This window comes from Penaeus japonicus, unplaced genomic scaffold (genome assembly GCF_977035675.1).
Source record: "Penaeus japonicus unplaced genomic scaffold, GWHDUDI00000001_assembly GWHDUDI00000012, whole genome shotgun sequence".
Taxonomy (NCBI): domain Eukaryota; kingdom Metazoa; phylum Arthropoda; class Malacostraca; order Decapoda; family Penaeidae; genus Penaeus; species Penaeus japonicus.
In genome coordinates, this window is record NW_028234414.1 from 25,073,261 (window position 1) to 25,098,260 (window position 25,000).

At 41.1% G+C, this 25,000-nt stretch overlaps 1 protein-coding gene across 4 annotated transcripts in view; it reads right to left on the bottom strand.

Moving 5' to 3' along the window:
* The window catches only part of LOC122261914 (uncharacterized), a 677,613-nt gene that overhangs the window by 652,066 nt on the left and 547 nt on the right, over nt 1-25,000 (bottom strand). For all 4 annotated transcript variants that reach the window (XR_015191462.1, XR_015191461.1, XM_086542644.1 and 1 more), the window contains exon 2: nt 15,330-18,379. Coding sequence is in view for 2 of the 4 variants with exons in the window: in XM_086542644.1 (XP_086398770.1) it covers nt 15,330-18,015 (2,686 nt within the window). In the remaining 2 variants the exon portion in view is untranslated. The remainder of the gene's footprint in view (nt 1-15,329; nt 18,380-25,000) is intronic.

Genomic DNA, 25,000 nt, shown 5'->3' on the forward strand with positions numbered 1-25,000 from the left:
CGCTCTCACTTTCGCATAAGGTTTGAGCATTTTCTCTGAATGTCACTCTAATCAATTTGTATGTAGGCTTATTTACAAAGTACATGTGTGTGTGTTGTAACTTGTGTGTATGTAAGTATTATATAAGCATGTAAGAGAGAAGAGACTAGAGACAGTAATACCTGCCGACAAGTAAAAATGATAAGAACTAACCATCAACCGTACGTACTTTAATTAAACACAATTTACGACATGGCTATCAATATCAGTTTTTTCTAACGAATTATGTTATTTCAAACGTGTGGCATCATTAAAAAGTATTTTCTACTCTACTCAACAACCACAAGAATCCTTGTAAATGGAATATTCAAAATACGATTTGCTTTCACTATATCATACGTACCTGACTATCATTCCTAAATAGGTAATTTCCTTACATAAATAAATGTTTTTTTCTGTCTTAGTACCTTCTTGTTGCTGTCTATATGCATCTCTCACTTTACTTAATTAGTCTCACTCTCATTCTGTCTCTTCCCATCTTCTTTCCTCTTTATCCCTTTCTCAATTTCCTGCAAACATAAACAATACACCTCACACTTATCTCGCCCCTCCCAACATACACACTTTCACTGACCGGCCATCCCGAAAAACTCTATATCCTGCCATGCTGACACACACACACACACCACACACACACACACACATATATATGTATGTATATATTCATATATATATATATATATATATATATATATATATATATATATATATATACATGCATAGTATATATAAGACGCACACAGCACTAAGTTCATCGGACAAGCCGCTGGCGGCTCTCCGTGGCCCTGAGATCACTATGGTAATGACTTAATTGTGGCTGACCTAATTACTAATTGCTAACTTGCATGTTGATACCAGGGGGAGGAGGAGGGGAAGGGGTAAGGAAGGGACGGGGGGAAGGAAAAGTGGCGGGTTTGGGTCGTAGTTTTGGTTTTCTTGATAAATCCTTTGTTGCAGAGACTGAGGAAGCGGGTGGAGGGCGAGAGGGGCGTTAAGGGTGGGGTGGGGGAGGGTGTAGGAAGGGTGCAGTAGGAGTGGTGAGGGGGGAGGGGGATGTCTCAAGGACGTAGAGAGGGTCTTTGGCTCACTTTCGGCGTCTTGCGTTTTTCTTTCTGAAGATGGGAGAGGAAACGGGAGCGAGGTGGGAGGAAGGTGGGGGTTGGGGGGATAGAATGGTATTTGAGGCATATAGGCCTATGCTTGAAAAAAAAATGCTTTTCGTCTTCCTGATCTTGCTTCTTCGTCTTCGAAAATTTTCTCTGCACCTTCCTTCTCCTCCTTCTTCACCGACTTCTTCCTCCTCCTCCTCCCCCTCTCATTCTTCTTCCTCCTCTTTATCTTCTTCTCTAATCCTCATTCCTACGTCCTCCTTCCTAAAAGGTCCTGCCATCGCCGAAGAAGGCAGTGACGTCATGGCGCGTCTCAATAATTCCTGAGTCTCATTTTCGCTCTCACTTTCGCATAGAGGTGTTGCATTTTCTTGAATGTCAATATAATCAATTTGTATGTAGGCTTATTTACAAAGGTACATGTGTGTGTGTTGTACTTGTGTGTATGTAAGTATTTATATAAGCATGTATGAGAGAGAGACAGAGACAGTAATACCTGCCGACAAGTAATAATGATAAGAACTAACCATCAACCGTAATACTTTAATTAAACACAAATTACGACCTTGGCTATCAAATATCAGTTTTCTAACGAATTATGTTATTTCAAACGGTGGAATTCTTAAAAGTATTTTCTACTCTACTCAACAACCACAAGAATCCTTGGTAAAGGGAATATTCAATATTCGATTTTGCTTTCACTATAATCATACGTTACCTTGACTATAATTCATAAATAGGTATTTTCTTACATAAATAAATGTTTTTTTCTGTCTTAGTACCTGTCGGTGTTTCTGTCTATATGCATCTCTCCATTTTTTCTTAATTAGTCTCACTCTCTTTCTGTCTCTTCCCCATCTTCTTTTCTCTTTATCCCTTTCGCAATTTCCCTGCAAACATAAACATACACCTACACTTATCTCCCCTCCCCAACATACACACTTTCACTGACACCCATCCCGAAAAAACTCTATATCCTGCCATGCTGAAACACACACACACACATACACACACACACACACACACACACACACAAGCACACATACACAAACAAACAAGCACACAAACACACACATAAATAAACACACACACACACACACGCACAAGCAACAAAACGAAGGAAAGAAAGACAGAAAGAAAGACAAGAAACACGTGCCCTATCAGATGACTTCAGCGTCATAATCCACTTCACAATTTGTCGTAATGGAATGGAAATCATAACCATTCCCCGGCGATGCGTTCCCACTGACGAGTGTTTGATGAGCGGTTGCACCATGGGCGGTCGAGGCAGCTGACCACAGGGATGGGGAAGGAAGGGGAGGGGGATATGGAGGAAGGGGGGTTAGGGGGGAATGGAGGGAAGGGTGAAGGGGGATATGGGATGGAGGGAAGGGTGAAGGCGGATATAGGATGGAGGGAAGGGTGAAGGGGGATATGGGATGGAGGGAAGGGTGAAGGCGGATATGGGATGGAGGGAAGGGGGTAGGGGGGAATGGAGGGAAGGGTGAAGGGGGATATGGGATGGAGGGAAGGGGTTAGGGGGGAATGGAGGGAAGGGTGAAGGGGGATATGGGATGGAGGGAAGGGGTTAGGGGGTATGGAGGGAAGGGTGAAGGGGGATATGGGATGGAGGGAAGGGTGAAGGCGGATATGGGATGGAGGGAAGGGTGAAGGCGGATATGGGATGGAGGGAAGGGGTTAGGGGGGGATGGAGGGAAGGGTGAAGGGGGATATGGGATGGACGAAGGGTTAGCAGAATAAACATCTCTTTCGAATGGGAAATCGTGATTGTAAATGATACACCCGATGCATAGGATAAAAAAATGAGGTGATAATAATCCAAAAAGGAGTTCATTTAAGGAAAACGCCCTCTACATTTCAGCGCACTATTAAAACCCGACACAAGCTAAGTGGTCTTTCGTAAGAAAATAATTTCAAACAACTTTCCTTCCATTCACATTAACCCTTCCATTATTTCCACCAAATTAGCCGGCTAAACAACCCCATTCTTGAGCCACAGATGGAAGGCAAGCAACCGACTTATTACGACGGGTGAAATATGTGCTTCTGTATGTGCCTGCGTGTGCTCCGGTGCTTGCTCGTAAGGCCAGATGCTTATCTTCATGCACGCAAACTAGGACTTTCTTCTCGTTTTATATTAAGATTTATCACATTCCTTCATTTTATTTTATTTAGCCATTTTCTTTTCTGTTCTTTCATGATTATATCAGACTCTTTAATTTTTATTTCCCCCTTTCCTCGAGTTTTATCCTATTCCTCAATTCTCTTCTCTTTAGCATTCCATTCCTTCCTCCTTTTCTTCAAGATTCTATCATATTCTCTGTCTCTCCTCGTCCTCCTCCATTTCCTTCCTCCCTCCTTCCTTCGATATCTTATTTATCACACTCTTTCACTCACCCTATCCTCTCTCCTCTGCCTCATACCACCCCGAATATCTGACCGCATAATCCTTTCCTCTGGCGGTATCCTTGAGTGCCAATGAGTGCCAGTGAGTGCCCTTGAGTACCCTTGACCCATCAGCTTGTACCCAGAGCCACAGCCCAACCGAGTGTGACTGGAGTGTGGCGGTTTCACTATCGTTTAGCGTCACTTTCGTTCATTTCATTCTGGCCGAGTCAGATAACATGTAATTGTTTTGTACTTTTGTTGTTCTATTCTATTGTAATAATAATTATTACTATCATTATCATTATTATCATAATTACTATTTTCATTAGCATTGCTATTATTACTATCATCATTATCATTATTATCAGTAACATTATTATCATCAAGATTATAGTTGTTGTTATAACTATCATTATTATTGTTGGTTTTGTTTAATTTTCCCTTTTCTAGAATAAGAACACATCAACAACCTAAACAATATGCATGGTAACAACAAAATGACGATAAAAAATAACAAAAAAACAACAAAACAACATAGGAACAACACAACATACACAACAAAATTAACAGCAAGAAAGTAAAAAGGCCAAACACATCACTAGAATACAGGAGAAACAACCAACCAACCAACCAAACAGATAAAATCATGAAATAATTACAACATAACGACAACAGGACAGCGTAATACTTGACCTCAATGACGTCATCCAAACACCATCACGTGGCGCCTCAATGTCTAGTACAGGCAGACGGAATATAACGTAGGACGGTGTAAGCCGCCCCGATAGAATACAACTCGTGACTATACACAGTAGGAGAGGAGGTGTGTGTGAGTTTAAAGGGGGGAGGAGGGTGAGGAAAGGAGGTGGGAGGGAGGGAGGGAAAGGGAGTTAGAGAGAGAGAAAGAGAGATAAAAAAGATAAAAAAGAGATATATACGTAATAAGACATCCATATCGTATGAGAACATATACACATATCAACATATCTACACGCACGCATTCGAATCCTCCAGAACATTAATGCTAAACTAAAACTCATCTAGAAATTCGGACATCGAAACCTTGGGATGTGATTACTGACCATTCCCTCCCCCCTCCCCCCTTTGCACTCCCTCTTTCTCCCTCCATGTTTTTCTGCTTTCCTGCCTCTTAGCAACAATTGAAACAGCTGAAGAATGGATTATGTAATAAAAACACACACAAAGCGTCATCAATAACATAATTTTGCTGTATTCAATGTTTATTTGGTCTTTTGAAAATGGTCGAAGTTAAGATTATTTATAATTCTAAAAAAAATAAAACATAGTTAAGAATCAACAGCAAGATCTACTTTTTAAAAAGGTCGGAATTTCAACGTGGAAAAAAATGCGAGAAATATTAGGCTTGGAATTTGTTCCTTGTCTTCGCATTCTTTTATCAAATTGGCACAACTCCTAACAGTAGTGCCACGACCTCGATTCTTGCATGACAATTAGTACGGTGTGGTACTCATCTATGAGATCATATATATATATATATATATATATATATATATATATATATATATATATATATATATATGTATATATATATATGTATATATATATATATAGTATATATATATTATATATTATATATATCTATATATGATATATATCACACACATAAAGAAACAAAACACAAACACACACACACACACACAGACATACGTGCGTGTGTGTATCTATGTGTGTATGTATGTATGTATGTATGTATGTATGTATGTATGTATGTATGTATGTATGTATGTATGTATGTATATGTATATATATATATATATATATATATATATATATATATATATATATATATATATATACATATACACAAAACACACACACACACATGTGTGTGTGTGTATATACCTACATATATATATATATATATATATTATATATATATATATATATATATATATATATATATATATATATATATATATATAGTCATTATGAATGCCATCATTAGTGTAATTATCATATTACTGTTTATCATTATCACTTATTTAGCATCATTATCATATTCTCCATCATGAACAATCCTAGCTACATAAGCAACACCTAAATCAACATAGCAACTGAGACTCAAAACAATACGAAGCTATTGCAGTAAATACAACAAAGAAAAGAAATAAAGAAAATAAAAACAAAAATACAATAAAACACAATAATAGCCACTGAAAAGAGAAGAATACAAACAAAAAATAAAACAGTATCAGTATCTGAATAGGAAAAAAATACAATAACTGGACAAAAAAAAAGTATATATATTTCTATATATATATATAATAAGATTGATAAAAAGCAAAATAAAACATTACCTCAACAACAAAAATCTTGTCATAGTCATTGAGATGAAACCGCGATCCTTTTTCGGCGTGGTATGAGGCTGGCGGCTCTATGCTATGCGTGGATGTGGATGTGTGTGTGGTGTGTGTGTGGGGGGGGGGTGAGTGAGTGAGTGAGTGAGTGAGTGAGTGAGTGAGTGAGTGAGTGAGTGAGTGAGTGAGTGGGTGGGTGAGTGAGTAAGTGAGCGTGCGTGTGTGTGGGCGCGTTTCTCTCTCTCTCTCTCTCAACCCTCTCCCTCTCCCTTTCCCACTGCCACCTCTCTCTCTCTCTCTCTCTCTCCCCCTCTCCCGCTGCCACCAGCAGTGAGACCAGCTCCTTCCCGGTACAAATCTATTCTTTATCTCATCCCAGAAAGGACATCTTTCACTGACAACCCGGCACGATTCTGTTCATATGTACCCGGGAACAATTTGTCTTTTGGCATGTATATGTATACATTTATCCTGGTACGGATTTACTCGTCATATGGTTCGTGCATAATTCTGCATTGTTCTGTTTTTTTCATCCAAGACCTGAGCGAAATTTGCTTTCATTTAGGTGTATCATTCTAGAGCTTGAAGGACAAAATTGTTTTGCGTTATTCTTCTGTGTGTGTGTGTGTGTGTGTGTGTGTGTGTGTGTGTGTGTGTGTGTGTGTGTGTGTGTGTGTGTGTGTGTGTGTGTGTGTGTGCATACATAGATACATATATATATATATATATATATATATATATATATATATATATATATATATATATATACATATATCTTAGTTATACATCAACGCCTGCACATAAGCACAACCAATCACGTACCCTCATACTTAAAAATACAGAGGAAATGCCACCACGTGACCCCCAAACCACCAAGTACCCACAACGCTCACCTCGTACCCAAGTATCAAGAAAAAAAAGAAGATAAAGCACGACAAATACCCACAACCATCCAAAGCACAGCGAGTACCAACCATCCACAGCAAAATCTCTAACGAAGAACTCACAACAACCATCCAAGTACCCACAACGCACAACAAATACCCCCCAAACCCCCAGGCAAGTACCCGCAATGCCCACCAAGTACCCACCCAGCTGTGCATATGGTCTGCCGTCTGGCCCGCGTACCAAAGGGATGACGCCGGTGGCTCTGTATCTTAATCTCTTGCAAGATGAATATTCATCTGTCTGTCAGGCTGTGCGCGTTCGGTCCTCTGCGTGTGGCGACAGCATTCTTGGCGCACATGCTGCATTCTGGTTCCTCCGGGATCATAGTTATTGGCACTGTCCTCCTCCTCGTCTTTTTATTGTTTCATTTTCTTACCAGTGGTCTTGGATTGTTGTCGATCTTACTGATGGATATCGTTTCTCTTCTGTTCTCGTTGTTCTTCTTGATTTGTCTTTAACTTTATTCTAAATCTTGCTCTGCGTCTATTTTCACTTTCTTTCTCTTTCTTTCGATATTTTTTCCCCTTTTCTCCCTCCATGTATCGCTTTTCAAACAACGGCCGACGTTTTCCCTTTCTACATTTTCCACTTTTGCTCCGTTCTCGTTTACTCCTCCTTCCCCTCCGCTCTTCCTCCCTTTACCCCTCCCCTTCCTTTTTTTTCCTTCTATTTCCCCTCCTGGTTCTCTGTCATCTTTATCCTCTTCTTACTCCTCTTGTGTCTCGCTTCCACCTCCTCCTTCCCCACCCCTTCCTTTCTTTTTCTTCTCCTCCTTTTCCCCCTCCCCCTCCTCTCCTCCTTCTCTTTCTTCTCCTCCTTCCCCCCCTCCATCTCCTCTTCCTTTTCCTCCTTCTTCATACAACGCCTCGCCCTTCACGATCTCACGCCTCGCTCTCCTTCCTTGCCTCTGCGTCAAAGCCTCGGCTGGACGTTGACGAGGCGCTCGTGAGGCCTTCATCAGTATCCTCAAAGTGGATTCCGATCTTTTGTTTCTCTTTGTATGTCTTGTTTAAAGTGTTTTTGTGTGTATGTGCATGTGTGTGTGTGTGTGTGTGTGTGTGTGTGTGTGTGTGTGTGTGTGTGTGTGTGTGTGTGTGTGTGTGTGTGTGTGTGTGTGTGTGTGTGTGTGTGTGTGTATGTGTGTGTGTATGTGTGTATGTGGATGTGTGGATGTGTGTGTGTGTGTATGTGTGTGTGTATGTGTGTATGTGGATGTGTGGATGTGTGTGTGTGGATGTGTGTGAGTGTGTGTGAGTGTGTGTGTGTGTGTGTGTGTGTGTGTGTGTGTGTGTGTGTGTGTGTGTGTGTGTGTGTGTGTGTGTGGATGTGTGGATGTGGATGTGTGGATGTGTGTGTGTGGATGTGTGTGGATGTGTGTGAGTGTGTGTGTGTGTGTGTGTGTGTGTGTGTGTATGTGTGTCTGGATGTCTTGCATGTTCAACTCTTTCTTTTTCTCTCTCTCTTGGTCCACATTTATACAAACAAGAACAGGCAGAGCAAGACGAAAAGCGGAAAGACAGAAACGGGTAGAAAATACAGACAGACAGACAAACACAAACTGAAAAAGATACACTTAACAGCAGCATGTGTTAACCGTGTTAAGCGAGCCACCAGCTCGGTTGATTTGATAAGGATGTAATATACATTTTTACGAAAGTTTTACAGTGGAGTGTGTAATAAAGTATGTATATATTTTACTCAGATAAAATTGGAAATTGCGATAATGTTAAGTGTGAGGGTAATAAACGCTTGGACTTAAACAACGGTAATCATGGGATTTTTTTTTTCTTTTTTTTTTTTTTTTTAGAATGAGTAAATGCTGTGGGAATCTAAAAGACATGGAGATGGCTACAGGGCTTGCTTTCACGACGATGTGTATAAAAGGCAAACTATATTTGAGCAAATATAGTCCTCTAACGTTTAATGGATGTTTCGTTCACAATTACACAGACAGACACGTAGGCGCGTGTATGTACGTATACACCTACACACATTCAATCTCTCTCTCTCTCTCTCTCTCTCTCTCTCTCTCTCTCTCTCTCCTTCTCTCTCTCTCTCTCTCCTTCTCTCCCTCTCTCCCTCCCTCACCCTCCCTCCCTCACTCACCCTCTCTCTCTCTCTCTCTCTCTCTCTCTCTCTCTCTCTCTCTCTCTCTCTCTCTCTCTCTCTCTCTCTCTCTCTCTCTCTCTCTCTCTCTCTCTCTCCCTCCCTCTCTCCAACAAACAACAGAAAACAAGATCAATCTGAATGCGCCTGCTACCCCCCCCTCACCCACCCTCCTTCAAAAAGAAAAAAGAAAAACAAAAAGAATGATAAGGCGCCAAGAGCCATCCAAGCAGGCGTGCCGGGGATAACTTCAAAGCGACTCGGCTCCCTCGTTTGGAGAGACAAAAACCCGTCCGAGCGAGCAGTAGGTGAATATCGAAACCTCTCGCCTCCCTGGCCTTCTTTGGTGTCAAATCCTCCGACGCGAGACAATTCTCTCATTAGCCCCGCGGTCTCTATACGAACGCGCGCGCCATCTTGTTCTCTCTTTTTTTTCGCAGCACGTGCATTGGAGTGGAATTTAAATATTACCGCCTCGTGTGCTGTCTGACGTGGATCTGTCAGACCATATCAATGGGTTTACGTATCAGCTACCATTTTTTCCCCAGCATCAACACAACATTACTAATATATCCGTTGCTAAACAAGTAATAATGCCTTAAAGAAAAAGAATCATCCATTCCCACCGCATTTGAAGATCGATGGAGGTTCGGACGAGACATATTGTTCGCGCGTTTCTCGCAAAAGGAATCACTTCATTCTTATCGTAGCATCGCCTGAGCCGGAGTTGCATTGTGGAGCTGCGCTGTACGATAACCTCCGACCTTCAGAGGCTCAGAAGATGGCAAAGAGGAAAAAAAAAAAAAAAATCAGAAAAAATATAAATCCACCTTGTCTTGAGATATCCCGGATCAGAGTTTAAACGCTGATAAACCTGATCGCTTTTACAAATTTACTTCCCCGATTTGTGGATGGGTTTAAGACCGCTGAGCGATATATGAGGCTTGAGGTTTGCTTCATGAGACTCGCATTTATTCTTCTTCGTTAATTTTTTTTCCCGGATCTTTTTAGATTTAGTGATATGTTTATAAAGTAAATGTGATAATGGCGTGGTCTTGTTTATCCTTTATATTTCCCTACCATAGCTAGAAGTCATCATATTCCTTTCAATAAATATAACGATAATCATAAAGGTCATAATGATAATATATTCATAATAATAAAAAGGACAATAATAATAACAACAATAATAATAATAATAATAATAACAATAATGATGATGACAAATATAGCCAAAACAGTAATAATGATAATAAAGACAATGACTAATAATGTCAATATCAATAGTACCGGGAATAATGACAACATCAATGCGCTATATTTATGCGTAATTGCATCCACAAGAATCTGAAGATCGACATACAAGCCAAGAGAGAATTATCAGTAATGATAATTATGGTAAACAATTATGATAATTACGGCAAAATATGTGTTATTCTTTGTGCAACATTTTCTCTCTCCCTTATCTCCCTCCTTGCCTCCCGTCTCCCCTTTCCTCCGTTTTTATCCCTCCCTCCCATCCTCTCTCTCTCTCTCTCTCTCTCTCTCTCTCTCTCTCTCTCTCTCTCTCTCTCTCTCTCTCTCTCTCTCTCTCTCTCTCTCTCTCCTTCCCTCCTTCTCTCACCTTCCTTCCCTCCCCCTCTCCCCCTCCCCTTCCTTCCTTCCCTCACTCCCACCCTCCTTCCCCCTCCCCTTCTCCCTCTCTCACACAAACACATAATAGATGCCCCCCCCCCCTCACCCACCCACCCTTCCGTGGCAACAAACAGCAACAGACGAACAGACGAACAGATCAGCACCAACGGTCACTCTCCGTCACCGCCGCCGCAGAAGGTCGCAACAAGAATCAACCTGAACCGCAAATTGCAAAGTGTGTTGCATCAAAAACTCGGGAGGGAAAGTCGCCACTAATTTCCGTCCGTTGAGAAGAAGAGTCGCTCGTTGCTCATCATCATTACCGTTGTCACTGTTGCTCGGTTCGGTCTACGCACTGTTGGTCTTTTGTTTGTTTGGTATGGCACTTGTCACTGTTGGGATTTTGTTTGTGTCCTTTGTTTGTGTGGTATGGCACTTGTCACTGTTTACCTTATGTTTGTTTGTTGTGGCACTTGTTACTGTTTGTCTTTTGTTTGTTTGGTATGGCACTTGTCACTGTTGGGATTTTGTTTGTGTCTTTTGTTTGTGTGGTATGGCACTTGTCACTGTTTACCTTTTGTTTGTTTGCAATGGCACTTGTCACTAGTGGGATTTTGTTTATGTCCTTTGTTTGTTTGGTATGGTACTTGTCACTGTTTACCTTTAGTTTCTGTCTTTTGTTTGTTTGTTGTAGCACTTGTTACTGTTTGTCTTTGGTGTGTTTGGTATGACACTTGTCACTATTGTCTTTTATTTGTTCTCTATCGGTACTTGTCATTGTTTGTCCATTGTTTCTTTGTCATGACACTTGTCACTCAGTAACTGTCGTTTATATATTTTGTCATGGTATAATTGTCATAGTCTTTTGTTTGTTTCCCATGGCATTTCTCGTTTGTTTGTTTCTTTTGCCACTCATGGTATTTGTCAGTGTCTGTCATGAAATATTGTACTGCTTCTGTTTGTCTGTTACGGCACTTGTCTTAGTTTCGTGCTGCTAGACGGTAAGAGGAAAAGGAAGAGAACGGAGAGGAGGGGTAAAGTGGATAGAATGTGAAAAAGAGTGGGAGGCACATTTAGGGAAGGAAGGAGAGGGGAAGAGAAAGAGAGATGGAAGTACTGAGAGAAATATATATATATATATATATATATATATATATATATATATATATATATATATATATATATATATATTTCTCTCAATACTTCCAGAAGACAAGCAGTACAATATTTCATGACAGACAATGACAAATACCATGAGTGGCAAAAAAACAACCGAGAAATGCCATGGGAAACAAACAAAAGACTATATATATATTTATATATAATATATATATATATATATATTATATATATATATATATATATATAATATATGTATATATATATATGTATATATATATGTATATATATATGTATATATTTATATATATTATATATATATATATAATTATATATATATATTATATATATATATATATACATATATATATATATATATATATATATATATATATATATATATATATATATATATATAAGGAGGGAGGGAGAGAGAGAGAGAGAGAGAGAGAGAGAGAGAGAGAGAGAGAGAGAGAGAGAGAGAGAGAGAGAGAGAGAGAGAGAGAGAGAGAGGGAGAGAGAGAGGAGAAGGAGAGAGAGAGAAAGAGAGAGAGAGAGAGAGAGAGAGAGAGAGAGAGAGAGAGAGAGAGAGAGAGGAAGGGAGGATTGAGGAAGGAGAGAAGGAGGAGAGAGAGAGAAAGAGAGAGAGAAGGAAAAGAGAGATAGAGAAAAAAGAGAGACAGAGAGGCAGAGAGAGAGAGAGAGAGAAGGAAAAGAGAGAGAGAGAGAGAAGGAAGAGAGAGAGAGAGAGAGAGAGAGGGAAAAGAGAGAGAGAGAGAGAGAGAGAGAAAGGAGGGAGAGAGAGAGAGAGGAGGAAGGAGGGAGAGAGAGAGAGAGAGAGAGAGAGAGAGAGAGAGAGAGAGAGAGAGAGAGAGAGAGAGAGAGAGAGAGGAAGGGAGGATGGCAGGAAGGGAGGGAGGAAGGGAGGGAGAGAGAGAGAAAAGAGAGAGAGAAGGAAAAGAGAGATAGAGAAAAAAGAGAGACAGAGAGGCAGAGAGAGTGAGAGAGATAAACCGATATATATATATATATATATATATATATATATATATATATATATATATATATATATATATATATATATATATATATATAAAGAGAAAATACAAACGCACAAATAGGATAGAGAAAAAAATATCAAGACAGTTAAAAAAAGAAAAATCACATACAACAATAACAACAAAAAACAGAACGAAAATGAGTAAAAAATAAGAAAATCCCAGGAAGGTATAAAAAAAAAATAAAAAAAAATGCAACATTGCCACCGGAAGATCTGCAATATTAATCCCCCTCAAAAGAGCATTAGCCTTTTAGCATTAGTATCCAAAGAGGCTATAAAGCCACCGCCGGAAGAGCTGTAAAACTAACGATAAATCACAAGCGGCTTCAAGATGTTTCTCGAGAGACACGAATACCGTGGACAGGCGGCTGTATGCGGTGGGGGGGGGGGGGTGCGGGAGGGTTTTTTTTTATAGGTATTAGTTGCTTTTCATCTCCTGGTTACTTTCTTCTTCTTTTTTTATTTTTGTTTGTTTGTTTTATGCGTGTTTGTGTGCCTGTTTGTCGTTGTCGTTATTTTTTTTCTCTCTTTTTCTTTGCTTGTTACTCCGCTCTCCCTTTCAGCTATGTTTCTTTGTTTTTTATCATAATCATCCTTATCATCTCTCTGTGAGTGTGTGTATGCGAGTCCGTCTGCTTGTGTGTGCTTCGTGTACGTTTGCGCATTCCCGTGCTTGCAAATGCTCGTCAAGCTGAGACGATCTTCCCCTCTGACACAAACCCGACCCAATTTCAGCCTTCCCACCTTTTTATTCTGACCTAATTAATTATCGCAACTGATTCACTCTGTGTCCCGGCAACGCAACGAGTGGCCTTGAAGTGGCTGTGGCAGAGTTGGCCACGACAGCTCGCTCCTGTGGCTGTGGTGATGACGGACAGCTTGTGGCGGAGCTCCGTGGGTGTGAAGCAATGCAAGATCACTATCATTAAATGCTGAAGAGACAGGAGGACTATACCCCCTCCCTCCCTCTCCCCCTTCCTTCCTCCTCCTCCCCACCCTCGTTTCGTATTTTTAAAATCTTCTTATCTATTTTTTAGTGTAAGCGAAAAAAAACAAATATTTCCGGGTCACACTTAATTAAGGAGAACCAGTTAAGTTTGAATTTGGATAATAATCCTTGTGATGCATTCTCACGCCCTTTTCACGCTCTCAGAGATACTTCTCCTGTCTCTTGTGAAAAAAAAAAAAAAAAATCTTCCATTATTTTTATTTCTAAATAAAAGAGTACGTATCAATCTTCTACCACTAATTCTGCTACATTTAAGCAATTTCCGCTTAAATACAGGTGGGTTTGTAAGTTTGTGTATTTGTGTGTAGGTTTGTAGATGCAAATTTTTGTTTGCTGGGATATGTAACATAATGGGAGGTTGTTTGTTTATATATATATATATATATATATATATATATATATATATATATATATATATATATATATATGTGTGTGTGTGTGTGTGTGTGTGTGTGTGTGTGTGTGTAATTATGTGTATATGTATATGTATATGTATATGTATATGTATATGTATATGTTTATGTTTATGTATATGTTTATGTGTATGTATATGTGTATGTATGTGTATGTGTGTGTGTAAGTATATGTGTATATGTATATGTATATGTATATGTATATGTATATGTATAAATATATATATTATATATATATATATATATGTGTGTGTGTGTGTGTGTGTGTGTGTGTGTGTGTGTGTGTGTGTGTGTGTATCCATGTATGTATGTTCGTGTACGTTTATATGTGTGTATAACCAAGTTTCCGCATATGTGTGCCGCGTCCGGGACGGCGTCGCGTCGCAGTGATAAGATACCCCCCAGGGGAAGGCGGGGCAGGGGCTGCCTCCAAGGCCACGCACCTCGTCCTTGGCTCTCGGAGGCTCGGAGGGGGGGGGGGGGGGGGCGCGGAAAGGAGGCAAGCGCTCTCGCGCAGCCTAGGTTATGTCAAGAAGCCCGACCACACCCGGCTAGTCATGTACTCTTAATTGAACGCAAAAAGCTTATGTCTTGAGAGAAAGAGAAATTACCCGAGGATAACAGCAAGGCTTCTTGACAGAACCTGACATACAAATACGTTGTCAATGTCACTTCTTTTGTAAACGCCACGCAATGAACGACAAGTTACCTCAAGACATCCATGTCTACACGCGACGCCTACAAATTAACCAGGTACCATCAACATGTGTTTCTTCGGTGTAATTAATGACAAGGTTGTTTGTAGACACGCTAGGCCTGATTCTCCCATGTAGGAATCAGCTGAAGGCACCGAAGGGGGTTAATTATGACATACGGCCTACTTGTAATTATAATGACCCTTCCCTTGCTCGCGCCCTTTGGCTATCAAGCGGTTAAGACATTTGGCTAGTTTCTTTAAACTCATTTAATCACGCAATGGCACCAGGTGTGTGACGTCACGCCTGGATTGCACAGCCTTGGGGTCGCTCGAGATAAGTACTGGCACTGCTTTCTCCTTCCAGCCCTAATTACATTACCACAGCGGCCCAGCGAGCGCGCCGCCGACCGACGGATCTGCGTCCCGGTCGGCGTCTGTGGGCTTACCTTTCATGCTGTGGGACCTCTTGACGGCGTTGCCCTTCCTGTCGATACTGGCGGTGGTAGTGGTGGTGGTGGCCGTCACGCTGGAGGTCAGCGTGACGCCCTGGTACACCACACAAGTCTTGGGCGGCTCGGCCTTTTTGAAATCGATGAACTCGAACTCGCTCTCGGCGTCAGACCACGTGAATGACAAGGTGTCATCGAGAATGACCCGATCTCCGGTTTCCGCTCCGCCGCCGCTGTGGTAGCTCATCACCACGTCCCGGGGGCCCCGCACGCCCACGTCGCCCGCCTCGCGAATTAGCAGTGGCGCACTCTTTTCCACCTTGATGTCACCCGCCTGCGATTCAGCGTCGGTCTCAGGCGGGTTGAGGCATTTGTCCTGCAGGAGAGCCTGAAAGGTCTGGGGAGACTGCAGCTCTTCCCCGAGGACGATGGTCGACTCCACAGTCAAAGATCCGTTGGAATTTCGACACGTTCCGAACGGCGTCGATGTCATGAGAGGGCTTGCATGGGACGCGGACAGGGACCTTCCACGGGGAAGCCTTCTGGCGCGCCTCAGAGCGGGACGGCTGCTTTGGCCGTTCCTACTACTCTTGGGCGTAAACATGTCGTAGTCCAAGTTGTCGAGCTCCGAGTCCGTCTCGGAAAAGGACTCGAAGTCCTCGTTGTGTCGGATGTCATCGTCAGAGAAGGACTCGGAGAGGGTCAGTCTACTCTTGCCCTTTAAATGGGACTGGACATCATTGTGGCTCATACTCTTCTTCACCTTCTTCTCCTGTTTGTTGTCCCTCTCGCAGGCCGCTGAGCCACCCGCTTCCTCCGAAGTAGGAGCCAACCGCGTCGAGTTCAGACCGACTTTATCCGCGAGTTTGGGGATGACCATGGAGGCTGCAGGGTACGAGTGTCTGGAAGGCGCAGTGTGGCTACAGCCACGACTACTTGAAGCAGCAGTGGCGCTCGCAGATGAAGGCACTGAAGACCTCTTTTGCTTTGACCTGACTTCGGTTTGTGCATCACGCTCACGTCCACTTGCCGCTACAAGCTTTTCCTCACGATCGCCCTTTCCCTCGGCCTCCTTCGTGTCGCCTCCAAGCCCGTCTTGCGCTCCAAGCTGCGATGTCTTAGTTCGCAGAGGGCCGGCAACCTTCTGGGTGATTTCTGTCTTGTCGTCGTCCTTAATCGTGATGACAGTGACGCTCCCCCCGGGAGTTACACCCTTCGCCACAGGGTTCCTCGTCTCTGTTTCATCGCCGGAGTTCTCGCTGTCGTCAATGAAGGGTATAGAATCACTAGAGCCAAGGCGAGGACGTCTCTTCATCCGGGCCTCCATGGCTGTTGTCTGAACGAGAGCGAGAGGATTCTGGCCAAAGAAATTGATGCTCTCATACAGATTATCCTCCTCGTCTTTGCCGTCTCCTGCATCAGGTTCTCCAGGCAGACCTAGGAGCTCGGCTTCCTTAACCCTCCTTATGATTTGGTAGTTGGCGTAGTTCTCGTCATCATCCGTGATGAGCTTACCTTCCTTAGTCATCTTGATTACCTGGTAGTTTTCGTAGACGTGGTCTTCGTCTCCCTCGGTGTCGGAATCCTTCCGGAACACCTGGCATACGTAGATGGCCTCCACGCACTGATCGTTTTCCAGGTACTCCTCACACGAATTGGTTGGAACGGCCTCATAGATGAACTTGATCTCTCCTGCCGCCTTCTCCTCCTTCTCCAGGCTAAAGTAGCCTCCTTCAGGCTCCTCATCCTCGCCCTCTTTGCTCTTAGAGTCGACTTTTGACTTGGAGTCTTCCTCGGTGTCCTGTCTGTCGCCGGAATTCTCCGACTTGTTACTTCTTCCAGACTTCTTCCTGGAGCGCGACCGCCCATAGGCGTCTTCGTCCTCGATTTCACAGTCCTTTTGCTCGGTGTTTTTCGTCTCACCTTCCTTGTTGCTCTCGCTTTTATCGCCTGACTCACTTTGTTTATCACTATTTTCCTTTCTTTGGTCTTGTCCATTGTGACAGCCTCCTGAACTGCTGCTCGCTTTGCTCGTGCTGCTCGTGGAGGTGAGCGACGGCACCGCGACCGTCGACAGCGACTTGCGGGGGCGTGAGGCTGAGCGCGTCCTGCGTGGCTTGATAGGCGGCGCGTCCGCTTGTCCGTTGCTCTCCCCCGCCGCCTGCGACAGATACAGGTTGTCTGTGGCGCTGGCGCTTCGTGTCCGCGATGCCGAGCGCACTCGAGACTTCTTCTCGAGGCTCAGCTTTTCGAGGTTGTCGTTGAGGAAGGACTGCGGCCGCTCGGTGTGGCTGCCCAGGCTGTGGCGGTGTCTGCGAGCCTCTGCTTTGCTGCTGTGGCCGCCTCCGCCGGATTTGTCGCTTCGGCCGCTCACCTGCGACTTGTCGCCCTCGCTCGCGGTGGTGTAGATGTCGTCCTTCTTATCAGATCTCTTTTCCTTCTTGTCCCTCTTTGTCCCGAACTTCCTCTTGCCTCCGAGTTCGATGTCCTGGAAGGAGACGCCCGAGACGGCCTTGTACACGGTGGTCTTCCTCTGCGCCAGCATGAAGTGCGACGGCGAGAAGACCTTGTTGATGACGGGGACGAGCCTCTGCCGGATGTTGCTGCTCTCGCCCTCCGTCTTCTTGGTGGCCGACGCGCTCGACGGCGATAGGAACACCTTGAATTCGTTACTGGCGTCCATGGCGGAGGGGAAATTCGTGGGCGTGAAGAGAATCAACCGGAGTTTGAGCTACGCCCTCTTCAGAGCTGGTGGGGTTGCGGTGAAACACTAAGGTCTCCTCGAGGTCGACTTCCCAGCATGTTATCCTCGAGGTCGACGCATGTAATCATTATTCTCACCCTTCAGCCGCGTCGTTCAGCATGACACACTGACATACACGTTTCTCTTCCTCTTATCCTCCGATCACTTCACTGGTGGCGCGTCGGCAATCGCATTCCTTCAGGTGCGCTAAGGGCTGCGTGTGAGGAGCTTCTCAAGCGGCAACTCAAGTGAAAGCGGGAGCTCTAGGGACGGTTCTCTACCTCCAGCTCGTCGACCGCCCTTCCTGAAAAGAGATAATTCCTTTCTGAGACTGGTGCGCTATTTGGAGGGTAATCAGATACAGATGCAGGAGGGTATTTATATATTATATCTGTCTACCTACCAATCTGTTTAAATGTGTGGGTATGTGTGTGAACACACACACACACACACACACACACACACACACACACACACACACATATTGCACACACAGACAGACAGACGACACACACACACACACACACACACACACACACATATTTCTATTTATATATATACATATATACATATATATATATACATACATACATACATACATACATATATATGTATATATATATATGTGTGTGTGTGTGTGTGTGTGTGTGTGTGTGTGTGTGTGTGTGTGTGTGTGTGTGTGTGTGTGTGTGTGTGTGTGTGTGTGTGTGTGTGCGTGTGCGTGTGCGTGTGCGTATGTATATGTTAGAGAGAGAGAGAGAGAGAGAGAGAGAGAGAGAGAGAGAGAGAGAGAGAGAGATGCGAGAGCCAGTACCTCCCTTGGCGCAGGTTAGCAGGTGCGATACCAGAAAGGAGAGACTCAATGCGCGGGTGGCATGTCCCAGAATGCTAATGCTCGGCGCGGAAAGCTGTCTATTTTCCGTCGTTGTTGAAAGTATAGAGCATATATCTAACGTGCATTGTTAAAATCGTGATTGAACTGTTTTTGGAACTAGGTCAAATCTTTATGTCTAACAACATTTCAGGTTATTGGATTTAATGAGGATAATGATACTAATGATAATGATGATAATCATTGTTATTATCTTTATTGCTATTACCATAATGATAAATGAGGAGGATGGAGGTGATAAGAATTATGATAATAAATTGAGGTACTAATAGTAGTGACACATAGAATAAGAAATAGCTCTTAAAAATTATAGAAAAAAGTATATATATGCATATATATAAATATATATATATATATACATATATATATATATTCACTAAATATAGCAGCATTAATAACAAAAATAACATGGCACAAAAGACACTAACATTAGCAATGACAATTCGTTAACGGCAACATAAACAAAAAGAGCAGAAATATAACAATAAACACCCTCACCCCTCAATAAAAACGAATAATAATAATAAATAAATAAATAAATAAAGAAGAAATAAACAAGAACAAAATATGGAAGCCGAAAATCCCGTCCGGCAACTCAGGCAGGCAGCCACCAGATCGGGGCAAGAACGGCATAAAAACCGCCGACGAGTGAATTGGGCATTAAATTCTTAATGAAGGAGAAAAAGGCTTCCTCGACGCCCTCTCGCTGCCTCCGTTACGCGCTCAGCCGGACGGGCTTCACCTGTGCTTGTGTCTGGGGTTGCTTCAAAGTCTGTGTCGGTGGTTATGTGTGGGGTTGCTTCAATGTCTGTGTTTGTGCTTGTGTCTGGGGATGCTTCAAAGTCTGTGTCGGTGGTTATGTGTGGGGTTGCTTCAATGTCTGTGTTTGTGCTTGTATCTGGGGTTGATTCAAAGTCTGTGTCGGTGGTTATGTGTGGGGTTGCTTCAATGTCTGTGTTTGTGCTTGTGTCTGGGGTTGCTTCAAAGTCTGTGTCGGTGGTTATGTGTGGGGTTGCTTCAATGTCTGTGTTTGTGCTTGTGTCTGGGGTTGCTTCAAAGTCTGTGTCGGTGGTTATGTGTGGGGTTGCTTCAATGTCTGTGTTTGTGCTTGTATCTGGGGTTGATTCAAAGTCTGTGTCGGTGGTTATGTGTGGGGTTGCTTCAATGTCTGTGTTTGTGCTTGTGTCTGGGGTTGCTTCAAAGTCTGTGTCGGTGGAAATGTGTGGGGTTGCTTCAATGTCTGTGTTTGTGCTTGTGTCTGGGGTTGCTTCAAAGTCTGTGTTTGTGCTTGTGTCTGGGGTTGCTTCAAAGTCTGTGTCGGTGGTTATGTGTGGGGTTGCTTCAATGTCTGTGTTTGTGCTTGTGTCTGGGGTTACGTCCGTGTCTGTGTTGGTGCTTGTGTCTGGAGTTGTGTCTGTGTCGGCCTCGGTGTCTGCTCCTGTACCTTTGTCTGTATATGTGACTGTGTGCGCGCATGTCTGTCTGCGAGACCGTATGTCTGAATGTGCTTGCATGTGCGGCTGTGCCTGTGCCAACTTAAATATATATAAACATACAGACAGACACAGACACATACATACACATACACGCACATGCACACAAACACATATCTACCTATCAATCTATCTGTACATACACATATATGTATACATACATACATACATATGCATATATCTATCTATATCTATTAATTTATCTATCCATCTATCTATCTAACTCTCTCTTTTCCTCCTCGCTCTCTCGCTCTCTCTCTCTCTCTCTCTCTCTCTCTCTCTCTCTCTCTCTCTCTATATATATATATATATATATATATATATATATATATATATATATATATATGTATATATACATATACATACACATATATATACATATATATACATACATATATACATATATACATATATACAAATATATATATAATATATTTATATATATATGTATATATATGTATATGTATATATATGTATATATACACACACAAAAATATATATACATATGTGTGTGTGTGTATGTGTGTGTGCGTATGCATATATAATATATGTATATAAATGCGTATATTAATAAGTATATAAAATTATTCTGAAATTCTAAACGGTTTTTAACAAATAGCAAATATCTTTTTTCTCAGTAGGTGTGTAAGTTGTCCACGCCCATAACACCTTACTGTAAATTGTGTACACCGGTTTATTGTCCATTTATGTGTGTGTGTGTATGTGTTTGCGTGCGTGTGTACGTGTACACCTAAAAAAAAGAGAAAACACACACATGCACACAAACAAACACACACACACACACGCACACAAATAAATAAACAAACAAACAAACAAACAAACACACTCACACACACTCCCCTCCGCCTGAATAAAATCGGCTCTGATACTTAACACGCCATTAACCTTATCTTAATCACAACCGGACATCGTGATAAACTTTATCTTTGCAAAGGAGCTTGTCCCTTTATCTGCGCTGCCTTGTTGCTGTTATCTCTCTCGCTTCCCGCCGGCCAATTCGGGTTTGTCGCCGATGTTGAAATCGTAATTAATTTCATCCGCTTAATCACCGCTGACGGGTTAATTACCGTGATAGTGGGGGCTATGCGATTGCTAGGATGGGGCAGAATGCAGACATAATCGCCCGGTTAATTACATCAGTGCGACAGATGAAAAAAGCGCTGCTAATCTGAACAAAGATTATCAAGGAATTCGTGGCTATTATGCTATTAACATTTCGTGATTTAGGGTCAGGTTGTTCATTTAACACACACACACACACACACACACATGTGTGTGTGTATGTATTATATATATAAATATATATATACAATATATATATATATATATGTATATATATATACATATATATATATACATACATACATACATACATATATATATATATATATATATATATATATATACATACACATACATATACATACATACATATATATATACATATATATATACATATAAATACACACACACACATATATACAAGCTATTTCCACGTCACAAAGTACACATATCACAATGTTTATCAAAATATTTCGTACATATTTTAAGTTAAATCATCCATCCACCACAGACACATGTATACACTGGCAAACCCATACACACCTAATGTAATTCCACATATGCAAAAAAAAAAAAAAAAAAAAAAAAAAAAAAAAAAAAAAAAAAGATTAATGATTATGCAACATTGCAATTCGAAGATGCATGCAACCTGATTTGCATGTTTCCTTCAGAAAACCTATTCTTCGCGAATATCATCATCAATCACATTTAATACATCAAGATACAAGAAATATTACCAAACGTGAAACCAGGCAAAGTCAAGGTTTTGACAGCTATTTCGTGGCCTGTTTATGACTGTAGAAGGGAAACATATTCATGATAGTAATATGGATGATAATGACAATAATAATATGATAATGACGGTAATAATGAAAATAGTAATGATAATATAATAATGATGATAGAAATATAATGATCTTAATAATGGTAATAACAATGACAATGGTAGAAATAGTAACTATGATGATGATAATAAAAATAGTAACTATGATGATGATGATAAAGATAGTAACTATGATGATGATAATAAAAATCATAACTAAAATAAAACTAATAAAAATAATAATAATGTTGATTATTAGAATAATAAAAATAATGATAATACCAATAATAATAATAATAATAATAACAAGAGCAGTTATATCGATAATAGTAAAATAATGACGATAATGATTAATACTAATACTAATAATTATTGTAATTACAAATATTAGATGATGGTAATAATAAGAATAATAGTCATTATCACTATCATTATTATTATCATTATCATTACTAATGAAAAATATGATAATGAAAATAACAATGATAATATTAAAATAATAATAATAATAATAATGTAATAAAATCATCTTAAATGATACTGTAATACAAATGACAAAACAAATACTATTACATATAAACGTTCTTTAAAACACAAGACAAATAATATCAACAATACCATCAAATAATGACAACACTAATAAAAATAATAATGGCACCACAAACGCGGGAACATTTAACAATAATAACACTAATAGCATTAATCATGATAACACTACTAATAACACCAATAACATGTTCATCATAAAACGACAATCTTTTCCCAACGTGACACGGATCAAACTCATTAGTGACGCCATGAATTAGCCTGGTTCATTACGAGACAATTCGACCATTAACATCAAAAACAGGTCAATTATCCCACCGTCAGTCTCATTCAGCGAGAGATAAAAAGAGCATTTGATTGTCTTGCAATCTTGGCACAGCTCTATCAACCTCTCATCATCAAAGTCGAGATAATTATGCGACTCCTTTTAACACCCCGCGCTCAAGAGTGAAGCAATATCAATCTATGTATTTCATGTTGGACCTTAGTAATACACGTAATTTAATAACATTTATCATTATCATTTAATCGCTATTTTTTCAGTTTCGTAGTGAAGTCCCGGTTATATTAATCGAGCAGTCTTATATTGGGTTCTCAGGAATAACACGCACGCATAATACAACGATAAACGTCTTAATTAAGCAATACACTGGTTGACAGTCACTGCTTTGAGATATACGCAATAAAACTGGACACTCGCTCAAGGTGAACTCGATTGCTGTTCAATGAATAAGTATTGAATATTCTTCGTTCAGTCTCCTCGTTTATTCTTGATAGGCCTATAAATCTGGCGGATCTATCAGGCGAAAAAATGACATCAGGAAATGGGGCATTAATTATCCGGAGTGGATTGTTATTCATCTGTAAAAAGCGAGAGAGAGAGAGAGAGAGAGAGAGAGAGAGAGAGAGAGAGAGAGAGAGAGAGAGAGAGAGAGAGAGAGAGACAGAGAAAGAAAGAAAGAGAAAGAGAGAGAGAGAGAGACAGAGAAAGAAAGAAAAAGTGAGAGAAAGAGAAATAAGAGAAAAAAAAATCCCCATCCTACGCACATATTGTCTTTACGCAAAACCACCAACACACACTACCTCTTAGACAAGCGAGCAAAAGCAAAAAAAGGAAACATCCTTTTTAACCATCGAATTATTGAGCATGATAACGCGCATTCCTTATCGGTGCAATGCTGCACGAGTCAGGGACAATAAGGCAAAAGGAGAAGCCAATTATTATGAATAGAACATGAGTTATATCATAATTAAGTAGGGTCAGACCGCCAATCACACTACCACGCTGTCACACTATGGAATTAAACCTAAATGAGACACGCAAAGATCATAATCCCCGGAGCTCAGACAGAAACAGCACTCAAAGGGATAAGCATGCACTGCCGTTGAGTTGATGTTTAACAGATGCATCCACAATTTGGAAATACGTAAAATAAACCGCACTAAAAATCAGAAAAGCTCTAACACCCGCACACGGCAAAAGTACTACCCATCCACCTACGAACAATACCCACAGTACCCAGTGCCCTATCCCACTGTAAGCGTGGCAAGGAGGTAGACACTGAGGCTGTGCAAGGAGGCAGGTTCCCCTGCTACTAAAACCGGTCCAGAAACGACAACAGACTGTTACTCTCCCTCTCTTCTGCGTCCCTGATCATCGGTACAGACACTATAATAATAACATTCTGAGTAAACTGGCATCTAGGTCTGCAGTGTTAAATTTCTGTGTTAACTTTGTTTTTTGTTTTTCTTTCTATTAACATAAATATTTGGGTTAACTTTGTTGTTTTAGTTTTAAAGTCTATATCTAGGTTAATATTGTTTCTGTTTTATTGACTATTTTAACATAATGCTCTGAGAGATCGCGAGCTTTGTAGCTCGGTATCAAATGACTTCATTTGTATTTTTTCGAATTTTTTTTGGGTTTCCTCTTTCGTTAAACGCGCTTAGTATCAAAGGTTTGAAATATTAGGTTAGATATGTATGTCGTGATAACTTAAACAACAATAATGCATATTCGAGTACTTCGTTTAGAATTTTAGATCGACTTTTTTCTATAAGATAAATAACTCATAAGGACGTTTGGGA